At 39.3% G+C, this 19,235-nt stretch overlaps 1 protein-coding gene across 16 annotated transcripts in view; it reads left to right on the top strand.

Annotated features, from left to right (window-relative positions):
• Window positions 1-19,046, top strand: part of MAGI2 (membrane associated guanylate kinase, WW and PDZ domain containing 2) — a 773,420-nt gene extending 754,374 nt beyond the window's left edge. For all 16 annotated transcript variants that reach the window (XM_083811051.1, XM_083811061.1, XM_083811062.1 and 13 more), the window contains one exon: window positions 16,068-19,046. In XM_083811051.1, the coding sequence (XP_083667177.1) occupies window positions 16,068-16,867 (800 nt within the window). In that variant the 3' untranslated portion in view covers window positions 16,868-19,046. The remainder of the gene's footprint in view (window positions 1-16,067) is intronic.
• The last annotated feature ends 189 nt before the right edge of the window (window positions 19,047-19,235 follow it).

The following is a 19,235-nucleotide window of genomic DNA, read 5'->3' on the forward strand; positions in this document are numbered from 1 at the left end:
ATTTTTCTCTAAATATCAATGGAAGAAGGTCCCTAGAAAAACATGTGATAATGCAATCTTAGTCTCAGCAGTCCTGGCAACTTGCTTTTTCCGGCTTGCTGCTCCTAGCATTTCCTTTTATTACACAAAACTACATTAAAATACGTAAGTAGTTAGAAAGGATCTCAAAGTAATAAATTTTACAGCCAAATAACTGCAAACAAGGCAAAAAGGTGAAGGACTCTGAGGCATGGTTAGACCTTGAATGGTGACTTGTGGGTGGACTCCATCCCTCCAGCAAGGCACAACCTCCATCCGCAGCCTGCTTCCCTTCTGGTGCTGAAGAGGGAGGAGAAACACTGAACCTGTGAGGAACATCTAGACGAAAGCTGGTTTGGTTCCCTTCCCGCTTTCACAGCAGGACTTTAAAACCATACTTTCTATCAAGTTTGGTAGTTTCCCATTTGGTGTTAAGTTGCCTAACACCTCCTGCAGAAAGCTAGAAGTTTTAGAGACTCCAGCCCATTCACAGCAAGGTTTTTGAAAGCCTTTCCATTGCCCTGCCCTGGAAATCTGGGTCTGGCCTTGTACCCACTGTGCCTGGAGGACCAGAGTCAGCAAGGTCTGGTGAACAAGAGGTCTGTGTCTCATGGCTGGTTGGCACTTTATGGCTCTGCACAACGGTTGTTCCTCACCTCTCTCTTTCCCCTTGTTTGGCATTGTTAAAAGACATGTCCTGTTAAAAAGACATGTATCATTGTGTGTTTTCAAGATACGTTGAGGCTAAATCATGTACAAAACTCACCCTGTTGGTTTAAGACATGATTTTGCAGAGTTGGTTTAGATTCATTTTTGATTATTTAAGGGAGGACAAGTTGTGTACATAACAAGTAAAGTTTCAGTATACACAAAGTCATTGCTGGTTAACAAACAAAACATACAAGTTATTTAGCAGCAAGCCATTTTTGAAGGGTCTTGAAGAAACTCAGTTCATGTTTGAGCACTGCCCCACTGACTAAAACAAAAAAATGTCAGAGTTGTTACCAATGCAAGGATTTTTCATAGATTTTGGCGCAGTTCTGATTTTTTTAAACCCTTTGCTTTTCATTTGTTATAACTCCTTCAAAAAGCACCTCAAGATGTACTCCATATCCACAGTCCAAGTGACTCTACCTCCTGAATATATATGCATAGTAGTTGAAATTATTCACTAATATTTAGACTTACAGCATGCTCATTTGTCTTGGCTTTACAGAAATACTTCTTTCCTGTTACATAAAAGCTTTTTACTCGGTTGTTCTAAGCATACTAAGAATTCTCTGCTCTAACAATAGTGAAATATCTTTATGTCACTGGTTCTGTTAATTCTAATGATTGGTCCTAGGCTGTTCCTCCCCTTCCTTTAGGAATGGTACCTTCCAGTCTCTCCATGTGCATGAAAAGTGACAAGCATGGGTCCCCATATTTCTACTTATTGGGCCACCCTAAAGACACGGTTTGTAAACTCTGCATGTATATTATCTTTCTCTAATATGCTTTTGTTTCTCGCAATTGTTAATTGAGTCTTTTCCAGCTTTTTCTGACACACTAGCTCTCTAAGTAGTTTCTAAGCATTCAGCTCTCCTCTCATAACAGATTATCTTAGATATCGAAGCACCCATGCATTTTACAAATGTCTTTTAATATACTACATCATTTATAGATGGTTCTTTAAGTTCCACTACTGCTAGTGCAGGAAACACATCCATAAGTCTGCCATATATCTGCTTGTTCTCATTACAAAAATTAATGGTATGAATATGACATTTCAGGTAGCAAACCTTAAACTATGGAGAGTCAAAGCCATAATTATCCTCTTCCTTATGGTACTTGGCTTGCAAAAATATTAGTGATTTGAAGGTGGAAGTTAGATAATGATCTCAAACCATATTTATATGCAGCCTCTTGAAGAAATAACTAATGTAAAATTGAAGACTGTTTGGAACAATCTGTAATGCAATACGCATTTTTTAAACCCGGTGGCTATGCTGAATTTACACATAGCACTTTGCACTTGATTTCAAGCTATTTTCTTCATAAATCAGATCCTACTGCACAGGTTGTTCAGATACATCAAATTTGTAATACATGGTCATGGACCAGAAATGATACCGGGAAAGGAAAGGAAAAGAAAAATGTATTTTTCATATTTTTTATTGATTGCTGTCATCACAGAAAACTCAGAAGTGTTCAGATGAATTCAGTCTCCCTGCTGTTATTGACTTTGCACACTGTAGTGTATTTGCTATAATTATAGGGCAAGTCTCACGCTATTGAAGCAGACAGATTGGAAATAGAAAGGAAGCTATTCCCAAAGGTATTCTCCAGCCTCTGTGCTTTGAGCTGCTCCTCCAGTATAACCCCCATCGGCAAGCTGTGTTTAAGTGACCAATTTGGGGCATGCAAATCAGGATAATCTAATCAATTGCTTGCAGGTGTTTCCAGTTACAGGTTATTTCCAGCTTGTGTCTACAAGGAAGAATTTTCAGAAAGCAGACATGCCCCTGTATTTTGCTAGTGCAGAACTGGACACATCTAGAGGCCATCTGAAAAATTGCACCAATGTAGTTCAAGAGTTTGTACTGTACACCGGTGTCTTTCCCCACCAGAGACTAGTCTGAGGAACTTCTTCATTGCTGTGAGGCCTGTGTAGTGTAAAAAGCTGAATTGCACCAGTCCTTGCAGTCTTCCCTACCTTACTTCTTCTTTGCTGTCTTTGGCACAAAAAAGAGTAGGTCAAAGAGATCATGAGGATAGAAGTCCAGCCTGGTGGTAGGGCCAGTTTGCAAGTCTCAGTTGTCACACATAGGATGCTCAGTGAGTTGCAGTTCCACCACAAGTGTTAGACATTAATAACCATTACTTTCTATGCATTACCTTTATTATTTTTTTCCTCCTGTAGCATAACAGACACAGGAAATAAGTCTTCCTGAAACAAGTAGAAATGTAAATCCTCTATAAATGTATCTTAAGTCAGTTGTGCACAGTCACTCAGATGATTATGTATTGGGCAGGAAGTTTTGGGACAGAACTTTTTCCCAGCAAAATAAGTCCATAAATCAAAAGTAATTCATTTTGGGTCAACACCAAAACCAAAACACCCGATTGATTTAAATAATATATATTAAAAAAAAAAAGTAATGTCAAGTCAAATAAAAACATCTGTGTTATAAAATGTATTGCTTTCAGGTGTTTTTAATGAAGCAATTTGGTGAGTCAAGGAGGGATTTTTCCTAAAGAGACAGTTTTGCAGGGAGGCTGCAACTAAAATGGTGACTGTGCCACCTTCATAATCAAAGGCACATCTATTAGAGCACTGACCAAGGATGTGAATCAGATTTCCTGTTGCAGAACAGTTATAAACTTTCTGGCATGTCTTAGGAGAGGCCCCTACCATAAGATTATAGGGCAGCCTGTTATGAGTCTGCATTTCTCTCATGGAAGTTGTTCCATTTTGTATAAATCATTATTTATTGAAGAAGATCAGTTGGCTTTCCTGAGGTTAGATATAACACAGGAGACATGCAGGTGCTGGAAGGTAGTTTAGAAAGTACACCCAGATCAAGTGACATCTGGCTAAATTCTGTGCTTTCTTGCACCATGGGTTTGGTAGCCCTAACTAATGACAATTGCATTTATATTTGCAAAAATACGTGAACAATTTGGGAGTTTGTGTTTTTATTGTTTGGATATAGAAAATTTCCAGCCTTCAGAAATCTCCAGTTAGCTGCAAACCAAAATCTTCAAGTTCTTTAGCTCTGATAGTATGTCAGAAGCTTTTATCTTTGTATAATACAAGGCTAAAGCATCTTGGTCTGTACATTTAAGACAGATAGCCCTACCTGTTCAGAGTACTGATTAGATAATCCAATTCATCCTACTTTTAATACTCACTTTACAAATCTCCAGAGCTGAGGTCGGCTGTTAGTCAAAACTTGAACTAGCCCATGTATCATTCATCTGATGTGAGTGCAAAAATCAATAGTCATTTTGGAAAAGAGCCCTTTCCTTCTGCGACCACCTTGATGGAACTGCAAACATTCATTCATATTCATGTTGCATTTCCAATACCACCTTGTTATTTCTAGCAACACCAACTTAATTTCAGGAACCTGTGGTGTGTAAAAAAAAAAAAAGTATCAAAATACTGGTTAATAAAATTGGCCTAAAACCATCAGGCAATTTGAATATGAGCTCCCAAAGGTTCTAGCTGTTTTATTGCTATGGGTAAAAACTATTCAAGGACAAAATTGAATATTAAAATTTGTTTTGCAAACATGTCCTTAGTTTTTAATAAATATGTAGCAGCTGGCAGGAAAGTAGAACATCCTTCTGTTAAATAACAGCATATGTGTATATATATGTACAACAACTTTCTATTTTAAAAGATATATAGACCTTTTTCATAGGTATCCCTTGATACAGAAATAGAAAACAGTTTTGAAAGGAAGAGAGACAGATGGGAAGACTTTAGAGTTTTGTGGCTATGTTTTTTGAGCTTCTAGTGAAACTATCCCATTTCCTGACATTTAAATGCAGAAATACCAAGTCCGTTCCATAGTCCTAAATGTTGCTTTTGCAATTACACCTCCAGTGATTTTTGGCCAGTCCAGCTGAGTTCTCTAACTCACACTTCCCCCATCTGTATAATGGGAATAGTAATATTTACTTACCTATCTCATGAGAGTGTTATGGGGATTATTAATTTAATGCTTGAAAACCCCTTTAAAGATTAAAATTCCTAGTTGACTACTCAGTATTATTATTAAAGCAAAACCTCACTAATCCACATGCATTATAATCCACACCAAAATTGGCAGTGTTCCCCCACATCTGAGCAAAGATTTAATATTAAGGGTGTTGAGCAAGTTCTCTTATTACTAAGGCTTAATTATTATAACACAATATACTGGAGTAGCTTTACTAATGTGGTGTAAAGTGTAGCTAATTACAGCTAAACTACAGTAGCTAAAACAGATGAACAAACATTATCCTTGGCTTTGTTCATGTAAACTGGCAGTCAGACTTACCAGCCAAAGAAGGGGAAAGTCCCACTCACAAATCTTTTCTAAGAATTATTTTTGCTCTCTTCTATATTTCTGTTCAGTTGATAATATTGGATATAAGCACACAAAATAAAAAGACTAAAAGAATGCAACCATCTCACCCAGTCTCCACTGCATCAGTTTTTCCTTTCTTCTTTTAACCAGAGAAATAGGAAAAACTGGAATTCAGTGATACTTACTGTGTCTTTGTAATTTGCCATAGGACTAAGTCCAGTCTTCTGCTGTTGCAGCATATCAAGAGATAAAATCCCTTTCCTGTTGTGAATGTCTCAGTCCCTCTCATTTCCAAGTTCACACTGGGAATAGCACTCCATGGTGCTGTTCGTCAGTTAGCTTCCCTATGTCTCTGTGATGGAATCCTTACAATATAGAGCTCCATATGGACAGGGAAAGTATGAAGACACAAGTAGTTATTCCTGTTGCATGGCCCAATAGTTCTTATAGCAAAGGTCATGCAGTAAAAACCCATTCCACGTTTCTTCCACGCAGCCAGTTTTCTGTAATGGCACGTATTTCCCCATAAGAGCAGAGCTGCTCATCTGTATTTTGACATGAAGAGTGATTTGGAGGGGTCAAACTTCACACTCAACTGGAAGGATGCCAAAAATGTTGCGCGCCCACCTCTGGCTTGAAATACACAAGAACATTTTATCTTTGTGTGTCCCAATAGTCTCTATCTCTAAAAATATCAACTGTACTTGGGATACGGTGACTTTGAACTCATTTAAGTGACATGTTAAGTGATCTGTGGTTATCCAGGTGTAAAAGGTCTTGCTTTTTAGCTCACTTAAAAGAAGCTATAAACAGCAGTCAGCTCTTTTAGAGACAGCAGCACACCTATGAAAGTACAAGGAGTTAAATAAAATACAACAACAAGCAGACAAGGTGTTTTGCTTAATCCTTGCCAGGGGCCCGATGCCTGATACTTAAGTCTAAATGAAACTAGTAGATCTTCTTTTGGCTTTAGTCATTAGTATCTAAAATTTGATGAGTCTAAATAGTCATACAGAGCGTGACATAAAAAATATCATTCCAACCGTTAGAGAGTAGAAGGCAAGCTTCTTCTGTAGAGGGCATTGGCTGCACTTGGGTCTGCCTCTGCCTTCCGGGACATGTCTCACTCCACCATCCCGTGGTGCAGTTCCCAGCTGGTGGTTTGTGGCCCCACACCAGGCAGAGGCTCAGGGATCTCATGGAGCCTGCCAGATTTCTTAAAGCTTGTTACTCTTTGCTTGGAAACAATCCGTTGGAAACTGAAGTGCATTTTTTTCACTTTGACGGTATGTGGTTAACTCACTCTCCAACCCATGTTTAACAAACGTGACCATAGAGCATGTTCTATTTTGTTTAGCTGCAGCAACACGTATGCAACCCAGAATTTTAAACATCTGGGTTCATTCTGACAACGTGTACTTTGTGTTTGCTCATTAGGAGCTGAACATTACAATATTGCATTCACTTACTGATGCACTTCCATCTCATTAGTTTTTAGAGCAAATTGTCTCAGCGTCCAAAAGATGTCAGATACAACGATAGCCCCAACATAAAGCCTGGTCCCAAGGGCTGCCCTTTCAATGCCCAGTGGCCTCAAGTCTGAAAAGGGATTGCTAAAGATAGACTAAACTAATTCAACTGCTTCTAACCTTAGCAGCCATATTTATTCATGAACCTTGTAAATAAGGATGCAGTTGAACCAAGTTATGTGTTTTGCTTAAGATCCTGCTGAGATCTTAAGTGAGAACTGCCAACACAGCACCTGCCAGGAACAGCTTTCTAGGGGGCATTTGATCAACAGTAAAAATGCTCTGAATTCCTTACTTGTGAACTAAATTTTATGTATTATGTAGATACCTTTAATAATGACAGCTATTTATTGACCACACAAGATGTGATGCCAACTGGTAACTCCCATTTTAGCTCTGATAATTAATAATTTTAATATTTAAGTTTAATTAAGTGTGTAATATCGAGCTCTTAAATTATTCAGACTTTACGGAATGTTTTTCATTAATACCACACATTCTATTAACATATTTATGAACACCTTTTATGACTTAATGTGGCTTAATTCTATTAATAAAAACTAATTTAAAAGTCATTATCTTTTTTAATTATACAGTAACTTGTAATGCAGATTCTTCCAGCTCCACTGTGGCTCTGGAAGAAAACTGCCGAGGTTTCTGCAGCTTCTGTACTGCTGCCTGGCTATGCGGAAAATATAAAACCTTCTTTACGGAAGGGATGAGGGCCTATTGCCTGAGTAGCTTTGTTCTGATAGATATGTGAGATGCTCAGCACTTCAAAAAGTGTACCAAACAGCTTGAAGGACCTAGTGAATGATAACGTGTGTTTAGTGTAACATCATTCAAGACTAGTGTTTAGGTTGTCCGTAGACTTAACACCAACACAGCAGTGAGAATCTTGCTGCCTAGGAAAAAAGCACAGACTGCAGCTTTTCGTTTCAGCTGTTGACAATATTAGTGAGTAATCCTGCGACACTTACACAGATACATTAACTTAATTCAAGGAAAAAGTCAAATTTACCAAGTTCACTCAGATTAGTGATCATGCTCATTTGTTTAAATATTTAATGGATAGGACTATCTACGAGATTCGTATGTATTGAACAGGCTAAAAAGGGTCTTGGAATGAGTGATAAACTGTGTACTCATAATCATCTGGCCTTAAGGTTCACAGCCAGAAGACTTTTACAGTAAATAAGTAAATTGATTTACTAAATTAATTTACCTGTTCCAGGTCTGAAATATAAACAGATTGTATACTGTGCCTTTTTTTTTTTCCCTCTCCCATTCCATCGTAGGTTTAGGTAGCTGTTTTCTGCATAGAAAAATTACTTTTCTTATCCTCACTATTGTAAGAGCATTGTTAAAGTCATCTTTGCCTTATTTTAAGTTCTGACTGATGTTGTTGTAGACAGCTAAATGAGGCAGAGCTTAGGCACGTCACAGTGAATTGCTTATGGATGTGATTTATATTTAAGAGGTGAACAATAGCAGGGCAATCAAGTAGGGGCCAAAGTTAGATGCAACACCCTGGGCTCATCCAAGTCCAAGATACAACACAGTCCACTTGCTCTCCAGGACTCTCATACCCTGACTGTTTCTGAATTATTTGGTTATCTCCTGTACTAGCCTGAAAATTCTCAGGCCACTTACCTGTAGTCTCTCACACTTGCTAAAATGGGCCTGATATGTGGAGATGGGTCTAAATCTCTGAGGCACTCCACTCAGCTTTGATCCGCAGCCTCCAAAAAAGTTTCCCAGAAGGAGCTCCCCAGCACTGGTTATGTACACGTTCAACAGAAGAGTAGACATCTACTTCCAGCAGTCTTCAGAGACACCTCTCTTTCTCTCTGACTCTGTAAGGCAATTAAACGATTATCTCAAGTGATTAGGCCGGTAAAATACTGCTGAAGCAGTGTCATAATTAAACAGCTAACTCAGGGAAAGGTATTTACTCAGGATGCACTGGTTATAGAGTAGGGTCTGAAGAGTAAGAATAGGAACTCTTCAAGCCAGATAAATCACTTTCCCTGTTTCTTTGTTACCATCTTTAAAGTAAACATGTTACATAAAAAATTGAAAACCGCTTTCATCCATAGCACTTTATAGGGTTAATGAAATACAAATCAATGCATATGCTGACTTTCATGTTTCAAGAAAACATTCAGTATTTTTCTAAAGGATTTGTTCAAACTCTCCCTTGCAATGTGCAGTTTTGCCCTCCCTGCACTGTCTAAGTTTTCCTTTTCTCTCTGTTCCCTTAGTTCCAAAACAAGCAATATCATCTCCTGAACTTCTGTAGGTTTGGTCTTCCAAGTGTAACTAACAATCTGTTCTTTCTGAAGTGTGTTTCGATAATTCTCAAATTAGATTTCTGAACATGAAAGCACTTTATCTAAAAATACTCAATGCACAGTACAAAAATGGTGATTAAAGTGAATTTTACCTGAGCTATCGTTCAAGGTCTCATCAGATGGCCCTTACAAGGACTCTATGAACACTGTCTCTGCTGTAAAAATATTTGGGGCATCTTCCATTTAATATCTAGATAAAGGATAAAATGAAAAATGGATACAATGAACCCAAAGGAACTGAATTATTGCTCAGTAATAATTAGTAACATGAAAAGAAGTAGGGCAACAGAGGAGGATTGCACTGGGAGGGAATAAAGCAGGAAGCAGAGCTGTGCTTCCTGGTGTTAGAATAGGTCAATGGCTGTTTTTTCTGAATTTTCTGCATGTAAAATTAAATGTTTGAAGTTTGTAGAGGAGATAAAAGTATCCCTCACTTACCTTACATTTACAGTCACAGCTCCTCAGTTTCTGGGGACATCTGCAGAAGCCATGCTACCAATAACTCCCATGAGTAGTAGTGCCCTATCTTCCAGTATTAGATCAGTGATGAAGAGAAAAATGCACATCTTTGATAACAGACTAGATTTGGCACTGTTTCTTGTTCCAACATTAGCCTTTTCCTGATGAATCATCCTACTTTTGAGAAAAGCTGAAGCACAGAATTCAGAATAAAACATGCAGGGACTCAGATGCAAGTTCATTTTCGTGTGGTCTTTCATGCCTTTATATAATCCACTCTAGTTACCCTGTCCATCCATCCTCAACCTTTGCAAAATACAATGTGCAAAGTCAAAATAACAAATTACTAGAAAGCAGGAAAAGTCCACTCACATTTACAAGCTACTACAAATAGTCACCAGGATATTACTGAGCACAAACAAGAGAGCAGTATAATGAGTATGGTTAGACCAAGATTTCGAGAAATGAGGTTAGGTTTTCATTGCTTCAGAAACAAGACCCCATGATATCAAACAGATCAATTAACTGCATTAGTAGGAAAGAAAAAGTAGTTTGTATGCCCAAATAACTAAGTACAACCTAGATTTATTTTTGTAAAGGTAAATGGTATGTATGTCATTTTCAGACAATCAAAACATGGCACCCACAGCAAGCTGCTAAAAAAAAAAGACATAATGGGAATGCTAAGGATGAAAGGGCTAGCTCACCTGGACATGATGACTAGACAGTGAACAGCAGAAGGTGCCTAAATCATGCTGGTGTTTATTTCCAGACCTGTTGGTTTGGGTGTGGATAACAGCAGTGGAAGAATCGTGGATTTCTCTCCTTTAAGCCAAGCAAAGGGTAATTTGTGAGAAAACATTTGCATAACACTAGTGAATAATTAACAAGAAGTGAGAGTTTATAGCAGGAAGTAAGGAGGATGCAGTGCCCATTGCAACACACTCTCCAGGAGAGTTTGGGGCGTAGGGAGGGGAATGCATGATGTACTGTACCATGGCAGCTGGACAGAAGGTACCAAGAGCATTTCTGACAATCCAGACCTCAGCAAATCATTCATTTCTGCTGACAAAGGGTGCACTATGTCTGGGCTGAGGAAGCTCTGGGATGAAAGTTTAAAAAATCTTTAAATATTCTGAAATATCCCTCCTTAGAGAGTGTTGAGGGAAAGCTGCAGGAGGCCAGTGCAATCAGGAACATCACAAGCATGTTAAGCTGTAATGAGAAAGAGCCAAATTCATTCCTGGTGTAACGCTGCCAGCATTAGTGGATACTCACCAGGGGACAATTTGTCCCATTTTTGTTATTAGCAGCATCTGTAAGAACTGTTTGCCACCTTCTGGCAGTACATAATTTCAGACAAAAAGTAGGGAAAAAAATGCACCATATTTTTTATGTAATCAAAAACTCTTTGATTCCCTAGGAACATAATTCTGGAACGAGGTGAAAACAGCTGCTTAGACATTTCAGGAAACATTCATAATAACAAGAGTGTTCAAAGCTTTAAAATATTGTTCATTATTCACATACCTCAGAAATAAAAATGGCATTGAAATTTTATCGTACTTAAGTAACAATGTGATGTCATTTCCATTCTTAACATTACTATTAAGTATTGAAGAAATTAATACTTCTATCTTATACTTAATTTTATGTGATGAAAAATCCCACATTCTTGATAAACTCCCAAGCAATTATTTAAAATATTTTGATACAAAAGGAGAACCCAGCAGCAAATCTGAAGTCTAATCTCTCTTGACCTGAGATTTAAGCAGAGCAGCTAAGCAGAGCATGAACAGACTTGACACAATCTTAGAAAGGCAACCTGTAGTGAAAACGCAGGTATTACAGAAAATTAAATAAACTTAGTAGTAGTCTGAGCTCTTTCCTCTGACTAGGTACCTAGGCAATGCTAAGAAAGTAAGACAGGCAGAAATCTCTTCTCAATTAGCAATAAGGCTAGGCTTTTGTTGGTGGTTCAGATGCATCTATCAGCAAGCACTGGATCCAGAAAAAGAACTATGCTTTAGTTAAGAGAGGAGCATGTAGACATGTGAGTAATATCCTCATTTCCAGACCTCTGAAAGCACATAAGCTGACGCAGCAAACAACTCGTGTGTGTGTCAGGTCTACCCCAAACAAACAAAAAAAAAATCTTTAGACAGAAAACTTCTGGTCGTGATGCTTTCCCCTTGTCACTGTTCATCCAAAATGGCTGTGATCACCTCTCATCCTCCTACACACTGAAGGGTGTCTGTGTGTCTGTGCTGTCTCTTACTCAGTTAGCAATTTGCTCCTTGCCTGGGAGTTATGTGAAAGAGGTCGTAGGTGAGTCATTCTAGCACATTCCATAGAAGTGCTGCCAACCTGCGTGCCAGTCGCTCATGGAAACTAAAAGCCACCCAGAAAGCACCTCCTAAATTACTCCAAATCAAATGCCGTCACAATGACAGATGATAGTGCTGCCCCCAGGTCATTTATCTTGTCTAAACTGGTAGGTCAAGGGAGATTTTCTCCCTTCAGAGAAGGGAGAAGGCATCTATTAGCCTTCAGTGAGATGTGTAACTTCAGAAAATCATTTCTCTCACAGTAAGTATGATATCCGTAGTGACAAAGTAAAAAACAAATTTAAAACTACATCAACCCTAAATCTCTCCTGTAGGTTCAGATGGATGCGATATCCTTCACTTCTGCTTATAAGCTGTTTGGGCATTAGTATTTCAAGCTCTATTAAACAAATGCAGTCTTCAATTCCTCCCAGGACCGAAGAGGAAAAAAAAAAAAAAAAAGTCAAATCATTGCTTTGTCTCTGGTTGAGTACGTTTGCAAAATGTTTTGAGAAACTTTGGGATAACAGAAACTGAAAGTAGGTTATGTTTGCACTTAACACCACAGATTTTATGTAAAGCTTAAAAATTAGGACAAAACGTTACTTTTTCAGATGTATTAAGAAGTTTTTCCAAAATGTAGTTATGCCCTCAGAATAAGCCTAAAAAGAAATCATTAGTTCACTTGCTCAAAAGAAAAAATTTGGCGTTTTTCTCATGTTTATGCTTGTTATGGAAAAGCAATCGTTTCAGTGCAGGTTGAACAAGTCCAAATGAACATTTATGGCTCAAACAAAGCTCTTAAAATGTTTTTTCTGTTGAGCAACAAATTACTTGTATTACTGTGCTTTGCTCTACCATAATAGTTTTGCTATTTTCCTATAATTTTCAAATATTAGAGAAAAGTCAGTTACAATACCCTACCATCAGTATTGTGCTCACTAGCCAGGGACATCTTGCAACCATAACTTGTTGACATGAACATCTCCCAAAGCTGAGGATGACTTTTAGCCTAATTTCCTTTAATTTAAAACAAAAAGCAGATTAGGTTGTGTTTTTGCTGTCTTGGGTTGGCAGCGCCTGAAGCTTAGAGAAAGTTACTTCTTCAAGTTCTTGCTTGCGAGTACTATATTGCTGGAGAATAGGACTGGAAGTTTTATTTCATGGCAGATGTTCCCTCAGCCACTGGAAACAGAGCTTACATAGGTGCCTGCCCAAGGAGAATGCCAAACTCAGTGTATCAAACAAACTGCAGCCAATGTCACACCTGGGGCTGGGACAGACGAATTTCCCTTTAAGCTATGGCTGCAGGACTTCTTGCTTAGTTGGTTGTGGTTTTGATTTTGTTAGGGTTTTCTAGGAGATAGCCAAAAATCTGATAATGCCTATAATATGGCAAGTTCTAGCTAATAGATAACTACATACACTTATTATTAGATGTAACAAGTATGTACCTGCTGACTCACTGTTGCTGAAGTAGCTTCTAACTTGCTATAGTTTCTCACTGCAACATTTGGTGATTCTTCCCTCCCCTCCAAAAATGAATACTGAAAACAATAAATAAATGCAATTGTCTTGAAGTACAGTCCATTAATGAATCAGGATGGGATTTCCCACAGCTATCCCGTCTCCAGGGAACAAAACAGCAGGCTGCTTACCCCCAACTCCCTTTCCTCTGAGCGTCCATAAGTAACAGGTACAACATTGTCCTTTGTGCCCCAAAGGAGCAGCAAGTGGTGTTTGCAGCCCTCTTTTTGCAGTGTCCTCCTCCTGCCTGGATGAGAACCAGCTGATTTCCACACAGTGGCACGTTTTGTGCAGAAGTACACTCCTTACCCAAGAGCATCTTGCTGCCATTTGATGTCTCTACTTATGTGTAGCTGATGTTTCCCAAAGTAACAAGGTATTTCTGTAACTTCAGATGCTCTCAGGGCCTTACACGAGATCCGATAATGGCCCTCTGCTCTTCACTACCCCTCAGTGAAAAATACCATTTTAGCAACCAGCAGGAAACAAAGACTGTACTTAAGTCAAAAACATTGGCCAGACCGATGCTCGTCCGCACCTGTACCCTGGGGAGGTGTGGGATGGAGTGTGGCGCTGCCGCCAAAAGCACAGACTGAGCTGAGTTTGTTTCCTTTTTCTTCATTCATGCTGCTCACGTACCGATGACTTAACGGGAGAAAAATCACCCTGGGCAGTTTGCAGTACTGCGGGGTGCGGGGTCTCTGCGCGCCTGTCTCTCTCTGAAGTAGAGGTTAACACAGGCTAACGTAATCTGCAGGGAAGCAGTGTAAATTAGCTTGTCCCGAGCTCCACGCTGCTGCAGATGGATTAATTTGCTAAGAGCCAAGGTGGTTTGTTCAGCGCCGGCGCAGGCACCTTGCTGGTGCACAGTGGCAGGTTCCCACTGCTTTGCTGAGTCCCACGCTACCTGTAAAGAAATTGGGCAAAGGGACTTGGGCCCCATGAAGGATCACTGTTTTGAGGGATAACCAAAGCAGAATCTCCTGGATTTTGGATCTAAGAAAAGCCCAGGTGGGTCTGCTCCTCGCTCGCCACCGCAGCCTGTAGAATTACAGAATTAAAGAACCAGCCTGGAGAAGCAAATGCTTTTTGTAGGCAAGCTCATAAGAGCTGATAACTCTACATGCATGAGCCTCCCTTTTATTTTTTCTTGCTCAAGTGCCAAGCAGGGAGCAGATGGTACATTACTCAGCCTTAACTGGAGGGTAAGAAAGTGTGATTTAAAAAAAAAAAAAAAATCATTTGAGACCCTCAGCCCATTTAGATTCCAAGCTCAAAGTTTATTTGTCTTACACAGAACTTGTACTTTTTCCCCTCTCAAATGCTAATCCTCTCCACACATATGCTCATTATGCAAAAGCATATGACAAACACCATCTGGGAAAATAAATAGCTCCTCAGCTAACTGCACTGCTCCCTCCCCTTACGTCACCCACCTCACTATTGTCTCTCCTATTTTTATCCGCAAAACAGCAATCACTCAATCAAGCTATTAACTTAAATGTGCTGTCTCAGTCAAACAAGCTGCAGAGCCCAGATTGGGCAGTAAATCCCATTCCATTTTTCAAGATGATGTGCATCTTTATGATAATTTGAAAGTAGCCGTAGCACTGAGAAAAGTAAACGCGGCATTTAAAGGACAGTTGGCATCACTGAGAGATGCTAGTCCTGACCCACAGAAGCCCAGGCTTGTTTTCCAGCTAGAAGGTTACATTTTCTCCCCCAAGAAATATGCAGCTCTTGCCACGGGTTCCACCTCGTTTCCATGGATCCCTGAGACAGTCCTTCATCTCTGACAGATTATTGCTCATACTGTTCAGAGCCAGGCAATGGTGCTAAATAGGGAATGACATTAGCCAAGTTCAGTGATTTCTCTAACCTCAGTGTAGACGGGTAAGAATAGGAGCTGTGCTGTCATTAGTCATGATGGATTTGTAGTCTGTCTGAATGTTAATCAAAAGCAATGAGGACCAGATATGCAAAAGAAAGACATTTGGGGACACCATCTCAGAATATTGTGTTTTGTACCAGTGGATTAGTAAAATCATCATGATTCAGCAAAGGAGATGTCTCTTTGGCTAAATTAAACAGAATGTGCACAACCCGACCATATTGTGTTGAGGCTAAGTAACCAGGAGAAATTCAAAATGCACAGCCAAGAGACTTAGTGGCTGACGCTGTGATATAAAGGCAGAGCTCTGTAAGCACCCTGTAAGAATTGTGGGGCCATAAACACTGCAATATTATATCTGTTTAGAAAAAATATGAGACAGAATTCAATGATGACCTTATCTGGGCTACAAATTCTTGTCAATTATTATATGCTTGTAGGGACATGTTTAATAGATGGCAGAAAGTCCTTCTCATTTGTTCTCAGAGACAGCGCTGATATTGCCCAGCTAAGAAATCCATTATACAGCTACAAAAGAGGCAATTTGATTTCATGAGCACGTGTCTTTATTATTTTAAGAATAATTTAACATAGGAGGAGAAAAGCAGAACCTGTATGAAAAAAGACCGAGGTTTCCAGCATGTGCAGTTACCAGCCCTGCGGTTCTTTCTCCTCCCGACTCTTTTATTTTTATTTATTTGGCTGGGGGTGGATTGTGTTTTGTTTTTTTTTTTCCTCCCCACGGACTTCAGTGGGAGTTTCACTTCGCCTAAAAGACCGAGGAGTTTAATTCGCGTGCGTGGTTCGGGTGTTGATGTTGCTAAAAATGCGTATGTGTATGAAATACGTGCTCTGCCTTGCTGCACACACCCTTAACTCCCTTCTCTTTGCTGTCACAACAGACGAACCAAACTCCTGGAGTGCTCCCTCTGCCACCTCCCCAGGTCTGCCGGAAGTAGCTCTTTCCCTCGACGACATAATCTCACCATTATCTTCATCACACATAGCCCCACCCTCTGACCCTTCTCACCAGATAAGCCCAGAACCAACATGGGATATCAAGAGGGAACACGACGTAAGGAAACCAAAGGAGCTTTCGGTGAACGGTCACAAAAAGAAAAGGTTAGGAGAACAAAGAGAAAGGTCAGCAAGTCCTAAAAAGGTAGACAGGTCAAAGCACGAAGAGGCTTCTTGGAAAGGATATTCAGAAGGTAAAAATAAGACCACTGATGGTGGCAGGCACACCTCAGAAAGCAAAGTGGTGGGACACAGTGTTATGATCGAGGCTGGCGTGAGAGAGCACGTGTGTGCTGGAACCAGTGACGAACAATCTGGGAGGCTGAAGAAGCCGGAAAGCAAGAGGGGAGGATCTCTTAGCAAAAAAGAAGATCACAAATCCACAAATACCAGTGAGAAGAAGTCAACTGCAGCACCCGACCATGTCAGGCTTGATACAGGTGCTACCAAGACGTACAGTAGCAATCGCTGCAGCTCGCCTGGAAGCGATATGGACCACAGCCAGAGGGACCCTGACGGGAAACCCAGCGAGTTCCCCAGGAAGGGACATCTCCACTCCATTAGCACTCGCAGCACCAACACCACAGTTCGAAAGGCAACAGTCTCCCCGGGGCCATGGAAAATCCCTGGCTCGGATAAGCTACCTAGTGTCCTGAAGTCTGGTACTTCTGCCATGAGCAGATAAGCACGGGACTGTTGCCCTCTAACTGTCTCAAATCGACGCAGAACATTCTTCTTAGTTTTTGTCTCACATTGATTTATTTTAATTTATTTTAACTATCACGCATTATACACAAAGCATTGAGGAATGAAAACATTAGTGTGTAATTCCATGACAATGTGCACAGTATCTAATAAGTTCAAAAGCATATAGTCAACACGGAGATTTAAAACCGACCCTAAAGTCCCAGTTCCATTTTAGGGACTTTGGCAGCTATGGAAGAAACCAAAACAATATGAAGGACAGTACATCAGAGAAAGGGTAGTGCAGTGTAGCTTTAGCATTTTTTTCCACTGCATGAAGGACTTGGATTTCATTCAAACTTTATATCAAGAAACTGGAACAAGTTAGAGCAATCGCAAACTGGAACATCGCCTTAAATAAAACTGCACGGAGCAAGCTGAAACTGAGAGAGGATCTTTTCACGGAGCTAAAATGTTGTAAATAAATCGTTCTCAACATATCTAGACAGGGGTTAAAGGGTTTCTTTGAAGCATTCAGAACTGTATGCCCATGACACGTCTCCACTGTTACCACTTTGGGATAGTCCACGTGATACCCTGTAGCATAGTTCACTGGGCGCTACGGGAGGAGTTGGGAATCTAGTGGATTAGTTTCTGTGATACCATTTCTACTGCCATTTTTGTGAACAAACCATATTTCTGTACATTGGAAAGGAGTTAGGGTGGAGTTGTATTTGCAAATTATTCTCCAAAGCAATTTACTACAGGTTCCCCAAATCCTGCAAGGTAACGTTCAAGCCAATTGGCCAGGCTCAAAACTTAAGACATCCACAAGGCCCTTGCAATGAAAGGAAGATTGCTACAGAGAAAAAGCTGCAGTTTCCTTAAGGAAAGGCCTTTCCCTCCTTCAGAAAATGATAGCTTCTCTTATCAACAGTGCTATGTTTCATACCCACTTGCATTTAGTTAGGATGCTCTCACCTTCCATCCCCTAAGTTTGGCAGAGCAGGTGCCTTTAAGGCACACGTTAACAATAGTTAGACTGAAATTCCGTCTTCGGTGTCTTCGTTCAGTAAATTCAATATATTTCCATTTTTTAAAATGGTTTCCATATTATCATTTCTTCCCTACCTCCATTTTTTTTTTAGCATTTTTTGCTTATCTGTTTTGAATTTCAAGCCTTAAGTGCCAGGTAAACATTCCAGTCTGCCTTCACAGGAAATAAGTCCAAGTTCAGTCAATCGGTCACTATCTTGTTTAAAAAAAGATATTGTGTGTATGTATAAATGTGCATATGCTTATCTGTCTGACAAAATTAAAACAAAATCCTGGGCAATAATACATTGGTAATTCCAAAAAAAAAAAAATACTGTCAAAAAATCATACTTTAAAACTATTGTTCTCTAGCAATCTTAGTTCCTCACATGCTCTGCTGAAAAATTAGATTGAGATTGGCTTTGTTCCAAGAAATTAGCACATTACTGTACATTCCAAACATTGCACTGGACTGAGAAATTTACAGGCATGTTTCTTCCTGTCCAATTATTTGAAAAGCCTCAAGTAAAGGATTTTGCAGCTTTCAAACAACTTTTTTTTTTTAAGAAAAAAAAAGCCCATCTATAATTTCTAAAAAAGCACAAGTCCATGTAGCTGTTTATAAAACTCTTATTTAATGAAAAAAAAAAAAAAAGAAGTAAAAAAATCTTTATCCCCTGAACTAGAATCCAATATTATTTGCCATTAATTTATTGAATCTGATTTTGGACAATGCTTCTGTAGTGTAGATGCACGCCCCAGTATCTTATTTTTATGTATAAAGAAAGCAAACAATGAAATCTGAAAAACAGTTGAGATTATGCTTGCATAAACTCTAATTTGCACAGTTCACAGCTACTCCTTGTGCAGTAATTGCTTTATGCGGCTGTAATCGATAACCTGTGAAGACAGCACATCATCTAAACCCCATTCCAAATAATATTTCTGTGTAGTGTTAGCTGTGAATTTACCCTGTACAGCTCTATCTCTATAAATATAATTCCATGTATTAATAGTCACAGAAAGGCTGTAAGTGAGCAACTATTTTTATGAAACGCACCACTATGGATAAATTAACTTTTACAGAAATCTTGTTTACTGTATGATATTCTAAACCACTGTCAAATAAAATATATATCCAAAAATCTTTTTTTTTTCAATTGTACATAGCCTGTGTGAATTTTGAGTGACATGCTTCAGTGTTACACCGAGAAACAATCATTTGCATGCATATGAGTAGAATTAATGAACTATTGCATTACAGATATGGGAAAGCTCTGTTTTTATTTCCTACTCCAGAGAGGGGAGTAATTAATGAATTTGCATGTAGGCAA

This window comes from Anser anser, assembly GCF_964211835.1.
Source record: "Anser anser genome assembly, chromosome: 1".
Classification (NCBI taxonomy): domain Eukaryota; kingdom Metazoa; phylum Chordata; class Aves; order Anseriformes; family Anatidae; genus Anser; species Anser anser.